Below are 15,607 nucleotides of genomic sequence, written 5' to 3' on the forward strand. Positions count from 1 at the left end.
CCTTGAAAATATCAGCCAAATATCATTTCTTAAAATAATTGGGAAAGAATCCCTGAATTAGAGAGTATCGTTATGATGCTGATTCATGCTATGCTTCACTGTTTTTTTTTTTTTTTTTTGAATGTTCCTTAAAATTGGGTTTTTGGGTCAGGGTCATTTTTAAGGTCATAAACACTGTAACTCCTTCACACATTCTAATTTCGAAAATCCAAAGGCAGTCCTAGTTCCTATATTTGAAATTCGACGAAGAATCATAAAATAACAGCATTTCTCACCTTACTCCCACTAAAATTTTCCTAATACAGCATCACCTTTACATATTTTGCTGCCCATTTGTCCTTATTGGGTTAAATAATCTATACATCACATAAAAAATAATTATAAATTCATTTGACTCGTCTATATGGCATATTTTCTACATTGATTTGATTATTCTAATCAATATAATTTATAAAATAATTATTTAATTACCATTTATATAGATCATTTATTCAATTAAGATAAATTTTAGTTTTGTGTTCTGTTGAATTTTAGTCTGAAAAAAAAATAAGTCATTTGCTATTTTGACCCCCAAAAACATGCAACGCTTCGTTAAGTTTTTATAGCATACATTAAGGGCCGAAAAACTAATTTCCCTTGCATAGTTGGTGGCGGCGTTTATGAGCACTCAACTAATAACTTGTTGTTGTTGTTGTATGTGTACCAAAGTTTACAACAATCTAAGCGGTGATTTCAATGCAATGTGGTGATGGTGTATGCTAGGAGAATTAAATGCATTAACATCCAAAACACCTCGACATTGCTTTAAGCCATAAACCACTAATTATGAGGATCATGAAATACAGGCAAATAAACAAACGCAGCTAAATTTGCAAAAGTTTATGACTGGCCAGCTAAACGACCAACGAATTATTGTTAAGTATGTTGTCCACACAATTGTTGGCTGAAAACGGTTTCGATTCTCTTTCTATACATATTTAAAGCTCATTTGCTGTACTAACAATTTTATGAAAAAATCATATGAAAATAAGAACCCAAGGGTGTTCTAATTTTTTTCTAAAGTTAAAGGCAAGTTTTAGGGCTAAAATTGTCTATTTTTGATTTTATTTTATGATTGAAAATTTTTTTAATGCAGCCTAAAATTCTGCAACACTTTTTTGCTATTGCTTTAAACCCTATGTTTAGCATATCCAAGGGAACAACATATTTTTTTCCATAGTTGAAGACTAGTTTAAGTTTATATTTATTGAGCCTTTTTATAACAATGAAAGAAAATTAGAAACATAATAAAGAAAACTTATGACTATAATGTATTATGGTAGTAACATGAAAAGTTAATGCAGCAGCGTCCTTGAATATGAATAAACCATATGAAAATAAGAACCCAAGCCAGCAAAATATTTTTTTTTTAAATTTGAATACAAGTTTTAGGGCTAAAATTGTTTATTTTTTATTATTATTAAGTTTTTTTGTTTTTATTGAATTCAGCCTAAAATTCTGCAACACTTTTTTTGCAATTGCTTTTTTTAAGTTAAGTTACGTTTAAAAATTTTAAGTCTTTTTATAACAATGAAAGAAAATTAGAAACATTATATGATTATATTATTATATGATTATAATATATTATCGTAATAACATAGAAATTTAATTCAGAACCGTACTTAAGCATAAATGGTTAAATGTATATAGATACATGTATAATGGACGTCCTTACTCCCGAGACTGCTACGTTTAATAGAAAAATCTTAATCTATTTGTTATTGCTTTAAACCCCATGTTTACCATACTCAAGGAAACAACATAATTTTTTCAAAAGATAAAGACAAATTTTGGTCTTATATTGTTTATTTTTTTATTGAAGTTTTTTTAGTTTTTATTTAATGCAGCCTAAAATTTTGCAACACTTTTTTTGCAATTGTCTTAAATTTAAACCATAAGCATTTACGCAATTTTTAATGTGAACTGCGGGAGTTATACAAATTTTAAAATCTCATTTATATTGTTTGAGACTTAAGACTGTTTCTCGACTGTCCTGTCCTTTGTAAGCTTTATGTTCGCACTAAATATTGCTGGCCATTCATTGTGTTTTTATTTTGCTGCATGAATGAGTGCGTGCCCATAAATCTTTGTCTCACTTGGAAGGTTTTTTGTTTTGCACCTTACTTGATTTTTTTGGTCTGGCTTGAAATGAAAAACGATAAATTGTAATGCCTTTTTTCCTTCACACATACTTTCGGAAACATGTGCATGTAGACAAGCAGGCAGGCACAGGTTTATAATTGGGAAAGCCAATCCTTCCGCCTGTAAATATGCTGTGGCCTATGTGGGGTCGTCATTGTATCCGGCTTTATAAAGGTACACTAAAATTGCATTAAGCACTTATTGAGTTTCGTTTGTTTATGAGTACGTGTGGTGTATATACACCACCCCCCTTTTCTATTATTCGGCTTAAATTAAATGGTTCCCAAGGGCATGCTAAAACTGTGTACCATTAAAATGTTGCTCTCAAATGAGTTACACTAAAAGTAATTAAAGAAAATATTTCATTTACAAAGTAAAAGGTCTATAAAAATCATTTTCACGCTGTGTAGCAAACGACATACATATTTCAGGACTCATTACTTTATGCGAAAAAGTCAACAGCAGAGGATATTTTATGAGAATTAGGGTAAGACTTAATCCATTTGTGGCAATTGTATATGGGTGAATTTATTGTAATATTTTTTTTGGCAAGACGTTTCTAGAGGTATGGTAAAAATAAGGAATTTTGAATTGCAATGCATCTTTGAGGAAAAAAACGAAAATAACCAACATCATAGAGATTGGTATTGGTATCATTCCATTTGTAAGAACTTAAAACATCTATTTGCCATCCAAAAAACTGACTATTCTTGGTCGTCTTAATAAATACTTTATTTTATATTATGCTCATTTAAGCTATCATAACATGCAAATATTTGTATATACTCAACCCTGATTTTTTGCCTGGATATATTTTGCTACACTTGTGTCTCTTGTTATACTCTACTTCATTTTAAGTGGCTTTAATCCAAATTTATATTAAGGCAGTTCCACATTTTATTTATTAATACAGCACAATTTGACAATCTCTTAATACTCTGTATATTTTAAGCAGTTTATTGCTGGCAAATATGTTTGCAATTTATTATAACATTGCCTATATATGGGCGGGCATATATATTTCATAATACAATCTTAAATAATATTGAAAATGTGGATGGATGATATGCTTAAAGTATTTGCAAAATTGATAAGCGACAACAAGATTATGGTATACTACTTTTATGGTTGTAATGGTCAAGCTTAAGATCATAAAATGTTTGTATACTTTTAGGCTCAATGTGTTAAACTAGAAAATTATTATGATACTGCGTTGATTTGAATATAGGCTAAACGAATGAAATGCAACAATTAGATAGATGTGGGCTTTTAAAAAACTTAAATTGGTTGGTTAAATTTATAAGCAGAGTAATAATAACTTAAAGCTATTAACGGTTTTCTACCGCTTAGAGCAGGCCTATGTCTATGTTTATAATATTACCATTTAAAGAAAGGCAATAGTTCAACCTATTTGGATTTACATCGTTTTCGACCTTGAAATGACTTTGAAATTTGCGCCAAAATAAAAAGTTTTTTTCGAATTTTTCAAAAATGTATTAAAAAATGCATAAAATTTAAAATTTTTAATTTTAAAGATTTTTTTTTTATTATACAATTCGTTTTGGAATTTCAAACTGCGGAGTGTTTAATTCGGAAATTACAGCGTTTTTGAATTTAAAACTTACCTTGTAAATTTGTTGCCTAAAAAAAATCGATATTTTACAAATTCTTTATGCGATTTTGAGCTTGATTTTTGAGAAAACACACCGGAGTTGCGCTTAGCCCCATGTTTTGCCATAGACTTCAAGGCTGCATACTCAACTCAAAAATTTTTTTCGCATCAAAAATTTAAAATTTTAGAGGGTTACCCCTTTGCTAAAAAAATGCAACAAATCTTAAATGTAAAATTCGAAAGAAGTTTGTTTAGTATACGAATTGTCTTGGAATTTCTAACTGTGGAGTGCTGCACACGAATAAACGAAGGAGTTACAGCGTTTTCGAACTTAAAATTGCCATGAAAATTTTTTGCTAAAAAAATTGATTTTTAGAATTTCTTAATGCGATTTTTTCAATTTCTTTATGCGATTTTGAGCTTGATTTTTGAGAAAACACACCGGAGTTGCGCTTAGCCCCATGTTTTGCCATAGACTTCAAGGCTGCATACACAACTCAAAAAATTTTTTCGCATCAAAAATTGAAAATTTTAGAGGGTTACCCGTTTGCTAAAAAAATGCAAAAAATCTTAAATGTTAAATTCGAAGGAATTTTGTTTAGTATACGAATTGTCTTGGAATTTCAAACTGCGGAGTGCTGCACATTTTTGTAAATTTGAAACAATTAAGGAGTTACAGCGTTTTCGAACATAAAATTGCCTTGAAAATTTTTTGCTAAAAAATTGATTTTTAGAATTTCTTAATGCGTTTTTGAGCTTGTTTTTTGAGAAAAAAAAAACAAAGGAGTTGCGCTTAACCTCACTTTTTGACATTAACTTCAAATATGCATACAAAATACGCTTCAAAAATTTAAAATTTGTAAGGGTTACCCCCTTTGCAAAAAAATGCAAAAAAACTAAAGTGTTAAATTTTAACGAGTTTTGCTTATTATACGATTCGTCTTAAAATTTCAAAACGCGGAGTGCTGGACATTTTTGTAAATTCGAAAATATTAGGAAGTTACAGCGTTTTCGAACTTTAAACTTACCTTGAAAAATGTTTGCCTAAAAAATCGATTTTTTCAATTTCTTTATGCGATTTTGAGCTGGTTTTTTGAGAAAACAACACAGGAATAGCGCTAAGCCCCATTTTGTAGCCTAAACATCAAAGCTGCATACTCAACTCAAAAATTTTTTTCGCATCAAAAAGTGGAAATTTTGTAGTGTTACCCCTTGCAAAAAAAAATGTAAAAAATAAAAATTGTTAAATTTTAAGGAATTTTGTTTAGCATACGAATTTTCTTGCAATTTCAAACTGCGGAGTGCTGCACATTTTTGTAAATTCGAAGCAATTAAGGAGTTACAGCGTTTTCGAACTTAAAATTTGCCTTAAAAATTTTTTTGCTAAAAAATTGATTTTAAGAATTTCTTAATGCGTTTTTGAACTTGTTTGTTGAGAAAAAGAAAACACAGGAGTTTCGCTTAACCTCACTTTTTGGCATAAACTTCAAATATGCATAATCAACTCAAAAAATTTTTTCGCTTCAAAAATTGAAAATTTTTAAGGGTTACCCCCTTCGCAAAAAAATGCAAAAAATCTAAATTTCAAAACGCGGAGTGCTGGACAATTTTGTAAATTCGAAAATATTAGGAAGTTACAGCGTTTTCGAACTTTAAACTTACCTTAAAGAATGTTTGCCTAAAAAATCGATTTTTTCAATTTCTTTATGCGATTTTGAGCTTGTTTTTTGAGAAAACAACACAGGAGTTGCGCTAAACCCCATTTTGTGGCCTAAACATCAAAGCTGCATACTCAACTCAAAAAATTTTTTCGCATCAAAAATTTAAAATTTTTTGAAGATTACCCCCTTTGCTAAAAAAATGCAAAAAACTAAAATATTAAATTTTAAAAAATTTTACCTATTATACGATTCGTCTTGGAATTTCAAACTGAGGAGTGCTGTATATTTTTTTAGATTCGAAAAAATTAAGGAGTTTCAGTGTTTTCAAACTTAAAAATACCCTTGAAAACTTTTTGCCAAAAAAAAAAAGATTTTTACAAATACTTTATGCGATTTTGAGCTTGTTTTTTGAGAAAACATCACAGGAGTTGCATTAAACCCCATTTTGTGGCCTAAACATCAAAGCTGCATACTCAACTCAAAAATTTTTTTCGTATCAAAAATTTAAAATTTTTAGAAGGTTACCCCCTTTGCTAAAAAAATGCAAAAAAATTAAAAATGTTAATTTTTATAGAGTTTTATTTATTATACGATTCCTTTTGGAATTTCAAACTGCAGAGTGCTGCACAGTTTTCTAAATTCGAAAAAATGAAGGAATTACAGCCTTTTCGAACTTAAAAATTACCTTTATTATTTTCTGCCTAAAATAATATTGGGTTGCCCAAAAAGTAATTGCGGATTTTTTAAAAGAAAGTAAATGCATTTTTAATAAAACTTAGAATGAAAAGTTCATCAAATATACTTTTTTTACACTTTTTTTCTAAAGCAAGCTAAAAGTCACAGCTGATAACTGACAGAAGAAAGAATGCAATTACAGAGTCACAAGCTGTGAAAAAATTTGTCAACGCCGACTATATGAAAAATCCGCAATTACTTTTTGGGCAACCAATAGATTAAAAAAATATTTTTTTTTCAAAGATAACCGTTAACTATTGCTTTAACCGACACCTTTGTGGAAGGAATATTAGCTCTAATTGTTTGTTTATTTGCCAATTTTAAAATTTTATACTTTGAGGACATTTCATCTACCCAATGAAAAAAAGTTCATTGCTATTCCCCTGAAAAGTTAAGCTTACTAAAAGTAGGCAAAGTTTTTCAAAATCCTCTCTCTAGCCCATTCGCTTTACAGGAAATGTAGTTCAATCTACCTTCTCCTTAATCAGTTCAATTTTAATTTACAAAACTTATTAACTTAATTAAAGTTCCACAACCTACTGTTTGCAAATTTTTCTAACCCCGTGTGTGTGTTTGTTTGTTTTGTTTTGTTTCATTTCTTTTCTTAGGTCTCTGCTGGACAACATTTACATCTCAGCGGTGATATGAAAAGTAATGTGTCGGTGGCTACACAACAGGGAGTGTTCTTTAATCAGCAACAACAGCAGCAGCAACAACAACAGCAGCAACAACAAAATACTCAAAATACTCAGCAGCAGCAGCCGGGTGGCAATAATGCCGGTCCCAATAGCCAACAGCAGCAAGCCCAACAGCAACAACAACAACCAAATCAAAATATTAACAATAATAACGGTAAGTGTGCTGAAATTAACACCAACAACAAATTGGATTAAGAGCTGACAATAATTGAATTAACTTAATATATACATTCATCACTCACTTATAGGTGCTTCCGATGGTGGCTTTAGCATGTCACAAACACAGTCCATGAACTTCTCCCAACAGCAATCACAAAATCCGGCCTCAGCGGGACCCCAGCAACAGCAACAAGTGCCGCCCAATATGAGACAGAGGCAAAATCAAAATCAACAGCAAGCCAATGCGGCGGCAGGCAACAATGTTGGACCCGGGGGGCCAAATGTGCCGCAAGGGGGACCCAATGGCCCCGGGCCGAATGTGGGTCCTGGTTTAATGAATAGTCCACAGCTTCCGGGTGGCCCTGGCGGTGTGGGTCCTGGTCCCAATGGTGGACCCATGGGTGGCATGGGTGGACCCGGAGGCAATGGACCCAATGTACCCGGTGGTCCCAATGTACCAGTTATGGGTGGTCCCAATGGACCCATGGGTGGCATGGGTCCTGGAGGCATGGGTGGTGGTGGCCCCAATCAAATGATGTCGGCTGGTGGCATGAATCCTAATGCCGGTCCCAATCCGGGCATGATGATGGGCCCAGGCGGTCCCAATGGCCCGCCCATGAATATGAATCAAGCCAAATTCCTGCAACAACAACAAATGATGCGTGCCCAAGCCATGCAACAGCATGGCATGGGTGGAGCACGACCACCGCCGCCCGAATACAAGGCTACACAGGCGCAGCTTATGCAGGCCCAGATGATGCAACAGACGGTGGGAGGCGGTGGCCGATTCCCCAATGCAGCAGCTCAGGCGGCAGCCATGAGGCGTATGACCCAGCAACCCATACCACCTTCGGGTAAGTTAAAAGATTTTAAAAAGTTCAACTTAAAGAAGAGCTAATGGTTTGTTTGTACTATTTTAGGTCCCATGATGCGTCCCCAACACTCAATGTATATGCAACATTCCGCTGGTGGACCACGTTCAGCCATGGGTCCCTATGGTGGGCCCATGGGTCCAGGGGGTCCTCAGCGACCTCCTAATGTACAAGTAGCACCGGATGGCATGCCTATGGGTTCACAGCAGGAATGGCGGCATATGATGATGCAACAACAGCAAATGGGCTTCTCTGGTGGCCCAGGCCCTGGTGGACCAATGAGACAAGGTGCCGGAGGTTTCAATAGTGGTAAGTCGGATAATATTAAGCTAAGAAATATGGGAAAGAGGAAAATATTTGAAAAATCATAGAAAAATATTCTTGTCAATGAAATTTTATTTAAAAATCAGATTTGAAAAGTCATTTTTGTCAAAACATTTGTTGACTAATGTAGCTACAAATTATTACACTACTATGCAAAAGATGGCACTGTTGTCTGCTTGAGAACTCTTCCTTCTTTGGTTATTGGAGCTTGGCTTTTTTCCAAGGTTTTAAAAACACTGTTCTACGAGACTGCTACAGAAACTCGGATAGCTGGAAATCGATTGCAGCACCTAAGTTTGCCGTGCCAAGAGATTCTAAATATTTCATGAGGATAAACTAATCTAGTAGTTCCATTTGTCTTGATAATCAAACTCAATCTACTCGTGTCTCCCGTATGTCAAATGATTCCTCTCCGCAAATATGCGGCTACAACAACCACAGCGTAATGGCGTTGCCGGAGTATTGATTCTGATGCTCAAGCATTTAGGTCATGTTGATGAAAAGTACCTACCGGCCAACCTCAATATACCCATCCCCCTAGTAATACCCGAGATATGAATAATGGGCCAGGTGGTTTTATCAAGCCATGGAAATCTGCTGACCAAGGAGAGTTTTATATAAGTATCAAATCGCTCCTCGCCCCGGTCGGAAAGACACTTGAGGGGCTATTCCTACCCAACTTGAATTTATCTCTATGTCCAGGAGATCATCGCACGGATTCCGAAAAACTCACAGTCTAACAACAACAGCATATACCCCCACCTCAACACATATAAGCTATGGTCTGAATGCAAAAAGATACTATGAAGGCTAGAGCTGGCAAAATATCGATGGCACTATCGATATTATCGACTTTTTTATTTTTTGTCTGGATATCGTTTGATATTTTCCCTATCGATACTATCGACTAAGTTAAATTTTTTGCAACATTTAACAAAAATAAGCGATTCGACTCTGAATGTTTCCTATAAGATACATTGTGCCTATAGAGGGCGTAATTTTCATCCGATTTCTCTCATGACTTCCAACTAACTTTATTAAATTTGGTTTTATTCGGTCTGTGCTTCTATATAAATCGATCTTGGTTTGAAATATAGATGAAGAGAAATTAACGATAGTATCGATACTATCGATATTTTTTATAAAAATATCGAACGTTGCGATTATCGATAGATTTCCTGCTCTGGTGAAAGGCTGTTCTCGTTGCTGGGACATATCGAATAGAGATGGCAAATTATCGATGGCACTATCGATATTTTTGTTTTTGGCTGAATATCGATTGGTAGTTTTCCTATTATCGGCAAAGTTCCACTATTCGCAAAATTTAACGAAAAATTAGTAATCCGATCCTGAATGTATTCCAATCACCTATTTTTTAATAGTCCCTCTTGTTGTGTATTTCAAGAATCGTTCGAATCGACCCATAACCTGATATAGCTTCGGTATTAAAACTCCCGATTGTACTTCTTAAGCCTATAGAGGGCGCAATTTTCATCTGATTGGGCTCCAATTTTGTACAATGATTTCTCTTATGATTTCCAACTGTTTTTATTAAGTTTGGTTCGTCTTTGCGTTGAAATTGCTTCTATGTAAACCGATCTCCTGATTTTAATAACCTCCACCATAGGATGGGGGCATACTAATTTCGTCATTCCGTTTGTAACATATCGAAATATTGATCTGAGAAGTATATATATTATTGATCGTCTTGATATTCTTAGTCCATTTAGCCATGTCCCATATAATCCGATTTCGGATCTTGACTTCGTGAGCCTCTAGAGGGCGTTATTTTTATCCGATTTGGCTGAAATTTAGCATGAAGTGTTTTGGTTTGACCATCCAATACTGCGCCTAGTATGGCCTAATCGGTTCACAACCTGTTTAAGCTCAAATATGAACCGATTTCCCGATTCTACTTCTTGGCCTCTAGAGGGAGCAATTCTTCTCCGATTTGGCTGAAATTTTGCACAACGACTTCTTGTTTGACTTTTACGGTCGATCACCCCGCTCTCTTCAATAACTTTTTTCAGACTGATTTTCCAAACTCTTCATTTATACGGCAAGAAGCACTTAGCCCGTATGGTTAACAGACTCGCCCAGGGTGATGAACTCTCTCCAAACCTGTTTACGGATAACTGTTCAATTCTGACAAGGGGAAAGTTATCAATGGGCTGTCATAAGAATGCTTCGCAAGAGAAGTCTCTATTTAGCTAAAAGTTTTGTCCATAAATCAGTCGAAGATCCTAGAAACTATCCTTTGACAGTCTCTTCTCATCTTCACCCCACACAACATCTATCTGAAGTACAGCAAGAAACATTAAAGGACCCTCAAATCGCTAGTCGCCTGTACTTTGGCACAGAGAAACCTTGTTAACCTCTTATACTGCGATTGTCCAACCGGTAACAAATTATGCTGCCCAGTCTTGGGCCGCTGAATAAAGCAAGACGTAGTAGGAGAAACTACAGACCTGTCCAAATTCATCATTATTAACAATCATAGGCCGCCTCTAGATGGTAAACGCTGACCATCTACATGAAGAGACACAATGCCTAAAGATAAAGTCCCTTGTGAGCTTCTCTCTTGCCATCGAAGGCATCACCTGAACTCACCAAGCTTGTATGTTGATCTGCAATATGTATAGCTCAGATATAAGCGGCTTGATTCCTAGAGCCGAAGCAATTGCTGAATACAAAAAATTTAAGCTGGTCACGGTGTAACATTACTTTTTGTGATTATTAACATAAATAATCGAAATAAAATTAGATTAAAACATTATTTTCAATGGTTTTGTTATTTTTGTGCTTCATTAGGGGTTGGAATAGTCAATAATGGTCTGGTACTAAAACTTATAACAGATTGGCATTAAAACCAATACCAGTTCGGTAATAAGCCTAGTACCAAATCGTTATATGATGCATTCTTACCATCCGGCATTGTTTTTGTACCATACGGTGTTGCTTTACTATCAATACCGTATGGTATTGAAATGAGCACGTTTGGTATTTACTTTTCTTTGGGTGTGGTTACAACATCGGCAGCTTTGGAATGATCATAGTTTTCGGCAAATTTGCATTGATGTTGGTCGTTGGAGATTTCTTACCGGTTCATTCTTATCATGTCGCTTGCTTCTTCATATATGGGCTTAATTCTAGAGCGCCTAGAAGCCGAGAAATGTTTTTTTTTGCGATTGGGCGAAATACACTTGGGGCAACCTCACCAACAAATATCTCCAGGATAGGTCCATTTATAGATATAGCATTCATACAAATCGATCCATAGGTTAGGGTAAAAAGAGGGTGCCGAAGTTTATCCGCCCCATGCCACTATGGACATACACCTAAACCAGTAATCGGTTTGTTGTGACCTCTAAAAAGCAAATTTGAAGTTAGAAATTCAAATCGATCCATAGATCTACACTCTCTTTACTTTCTTTCTTTATATTCCTCCCTTTTAATTGTGAATTGGAAAATCCTCATTTTTTGTTGTAATTTTTCTTTTTCTTTACAGGTTTTATGGGCAGTTCCGGCGGTGGTCCTATGCCCAATGGTCCCAATGGCGGTGCCGGCGGTATGGGCGGTCCCAATCCCGGCATGCAGCTGACACCCGCTCAAATGCAACAGCAAATGATGCGCCAGCAGCAAATGCAAAATCAACAAATGATGGGCGGCGGCCCCAATGGACCCAATGCCATGCAAATGCAACAAATGATGCAACAGCAAACGTTGCAGCAACAAGGCGGACCCGGAGGTCCGGCAGCCATGATGACACAAATGCAAATGACCAGCATGCATATGTCACAAACACAACAACAGATCACCATGCAACAGCAACAACAATTTGTACAACAAACCACCACCACCACACACCAACAGCAACAAATGCTGCAAATGTCACAAGGCCCGTCGGGTGGTGGCGGCGGCCCCAATGGACCCGGTGGCGTTCAAGGGGGCGGTCCCGGCGGCAATGGTAACAATGTTCTCTCCTCATCATCTGCCACAGTGTCGTCGGTCTCGTCGGTGGTGCCCGGGGGCACAAACAGCGCCAATAGCATGAATCAAGGCATGAGCTCGGTGGTGGGCAACTCGAATGATTTGTGTCTCGAATTTTTAGATAATTTACCCGTTGATGGTGGTAATTTCTCAACACAAGATTTAATCAATTCGTTAGATAATGATAATTTTAATATACAAGACATTTTGCAATAGACATCTTAAATTAAAGACAAAAACTAAACAAAACAAAATACCCATGGACCGATAGTTGGAACACAAAACTCGTTTGAAGGCGAGAATAAAAACAGTTTTTTTGGTTAATTATTTCAAAAATTTGAAAAAAACCTTCTTAAGCAAGTTAATCGAAATTGAGAAAAAAAAATCATTGTTGCTTTGTTGTTGACATTGAGTTAAACAATGGAAAGCCAGCAGGAAGACATGCCCATGGGGCCCATGTACAGCACCCTACTCGCCCCATGGCCAGGGTAATTCCTTACAGGCCAGCAAATATTGAGAAAGTAATGCTTTCTTCTACTTAGACCAGGCCTAGAGCTTTTTGTTCTTTAACCAATACTGTTGAGTTGTTTATTTCTTTTTAAATATTATTAAACTATATAAACTATTTGGGGTTTTATTATATAATATTTAGTTCTTTTTTTTATATAAAAAACACAAAAAACATAGTTATGATGCAAAGTATAAGTTTTTAATTTTAATTTAGTTTCTTATATACATATACATAAATACTTACCCATATAAAAAGAGACAGAAAAATCTACAAAAAACCAAGAGTATAGAAAACCCAAAAAAAAGAGAAAAACCATAAACTAAAACGAAAAAAACCAAGGTTTGTTGTTTTAAAAATTAACTAAAAGAAGCATGTAATACTTAATTTAATCCCTTTTAGAATTACTTTTATTTTTTATGTTTTTTTTTTCTCTCTCTCTCTCACATTACAAGAACATTCCATTTGCCAATATTTTAGAAATTTATAAAGTTATACACATGCATACATATATTATACATAATCGTACACACACACACAAAAGTGAGGATAAACTTCATGACACCTAAACTTATAAAGAAAAACAAAAACAGCCACACACACACAAACATCCACAAAATCATTATTTGACAGTATCCATTGAATTGTATTATATATATATGAATTTTTATATACAACATTATACATTATTTTATGCCGTCGTTAACAGTTTTAACAACCGCAACAACAACAAACGAATTTTAATATTATACATTTATTGTTTTTTTTTTGTATGTTTTTAGTTAGATATCAAAATTAAGTAAAACAAAACAAACTTTTAACAAAAATAGTGCCACCGAATATTAGTAAATAAAACAATACAACAGCCAATATATGTATATAAACCGGTTTCAAAACAATATACCGATTTTAGTTGTTTTCTCAGCTTTAAAAAAAACACATCAGTAGTAACATTAGATTTTAAAATTTTGGAAAAAAATATATTTTTTTTTTTAATTTAGGGACAAGACCCAGAAGGAAATGTTAGACATTAGATAAATTCTATGGCTATTACGAACTTGCTTAAATTTCGCTAGAACGAATTTCTGTTTGATCGTTGCATATATCTACAAGGAAGAGATCACCAAACCACTTCCTTACTTACTTACTTTGCAAAATTGCCCATGAACATTCCACTAAGGGGCGAACTTCTCACATATCAATGAGTGCTGTCCGATTCTATTTTAAGCTCAATGATAAGGTGCCTCCTTATCGCAGTACAAAAACTCTTAGGAGATAAATTTTTACCTGGCAAAGTTCTGAGGTTCACGCCGGGGTTTTAACCCAGTGCAACACCTCTTTGGAGAGAAATTTTTACCTAGAAAAGTTTTGAGGTTCACGCCAGGGTTTGAACACAGGCGTTCAGCGTCATAGACGGACATGCTAACCTCTGCGCTACGTTGGCCTCATGTCTACCACAGGTTTCTTTAAATTGACTTCTTTAAGCCGAGTCCGAATGGCATGCCGCAGTGCAACACCTCTTTGGGGAGAAATTTTTACATGGCAAAGTTCTGAGGTTCAGCGTCATAGGCGGACATGCTAACCTCTGCGCTGCTACGATGGCCTCATGTCTACCACAGGTTTCTTTAAATTGACTTCTTTTTCTTGTCCCTTAATTAACAAATTCTGAGTATTCCAAATAAAATATTGGAAAAATATTTAAAATTAGTGATAAAATCACCCTCACCTATGTTCAGTTAAATTCGAAACAAGTACAAATTACATTTTTCTCTCACATATGCCATTTATAAATTATAAAAAAAAATCAAACTACATTAATGGGTCATTGGCATTTGAAAATTTAGCGTTTTATATGAGCATATACTCTTAGAATAAACCTTGAGACCACTTTTTTTTAAGCCTTAATTTTCAAAATCAAAAACGTTGTAACTCCTTTATTTTTGCAAATTTCGAAAATCCAAAAGCATTTCTCGATTCGAAATTGGAAGATGAATCATAAAATATACAGCATTTCTTAAAATTTTTACTTTTGATTTTTTTACATTTTTCGAGCAAAGGGTTAGCCATTGGAAAATTTAAATTTTTGATGCCAAAAAAATTTTTTGAGTTGAGTATACAGAAGTGAAGTTTATAGGAAAAAATTAGGTTTTCGGTCATTCCTGAATGTTTTCTTCAAAAATCAAGCATAAAATTGCATAATGACTTTCCAAAAAAAGCAAAAAAAAATTATCTGAGTTTGAAATTGCTATAACATTCTTAAATTTTTGAATTTAAAAATTTTGAAGACACCGTTGGAGTGGAGATGTAAAGATCTTTTCATGTTGGTGTAAACTTGCGAAAAAAAATTTTTAATTTTCGAAAAATTATCAAAATATAAATTTGTAATGACACACCAGCTTGAAAACGCTGTAAATCCTTTGTAGTTTCGAAAATCCAAAAACATCTTTGTAATTGAAAACAAATCTTATAACCGGGATGATGCTGGTTGAAGAAATACTTAACCGTTTTCTTTAGAAAAATTAGCAAAAACTGATTTTTATTTGGCGTGAATATGCAAGGTCATTTTCAAGGGTAATAACGCTGTAACTTTCTAATGTTTTCGAATATCAAAGAGCCAAAAGCATTTTTCGATTCGAAGTTCTTAGAGGAATCATAAAATAAACAGCATTTTTTAGAATTTTCACTTTTGTTTTTTTTTTGAATTTTTCGAGCAAAGGGGTTAGCCTTTAAAAAATTTCAATTTTTGATGCCGAAAAATTTTTTGAGTTGAGTATACAGAAGTGAAGTTTGTGACCAAAAAATGGGGATTTGCGCAAGTTCCGAGAGTTTTCTTAAAAAAACAAGCTTAAAATCGCTCAATAAATTTC

The 15,607-nt window shown here is 34.4% G+C and overlaps 1 protein-coding gene across 7 annotated transcripts in view; it reads left to right on the forward strand.

The window, feature by feature from the left end:
• LOC106088180 (neurogenic protein mastermind) overlaps nt 1–13,162 on the forward strand; it is a 347,773-nt gene extending 334,611 nt beyond the window's left edge. For all 7 annotated transcript variants that reach the window (XM_059370279.1, XM_059370278.1, XM_059370277.1 and 4 more), the window contains 4 exons: nt 6,798–7,041; nt 7,136–7,900; nt 7,967–8,227; nt 11,751–13,162. In XM_059370279.1, the coding sequence (XP_059226262.1) occupies nt 6,798–7,041; nt 7,136–7,900; nt 7,967–8,227; nt 11,751–12,448 (1,968 nt within the window). In that variant the 3' untranslated portion in view covers nt 12,449–13,162. The remainder of the gene's footprint in view (nt 1–6,797; nt 7,042–7,135; nt 7,901–7,966; nt 8,228–11,750) is intronic.
• Nucleotides 13,163–15,607: the final 2,445 nt, after the last annotated feature.

Source organism: Stomoxys calcitrans, chromosome 5 (assembly GCF_963082655.1).
Source record: "Stomoxys calcitrans chromosome 5, idStoCalc2.1, whole genome shotgun sequence".
Taxonomy (NCBI): domain Eukaryota; kingdom Metazoa; phylum Arthropoda; class Insecta; order Diptera; family Muscidae; genus Stomoxys; species Stomoxys calcitrans.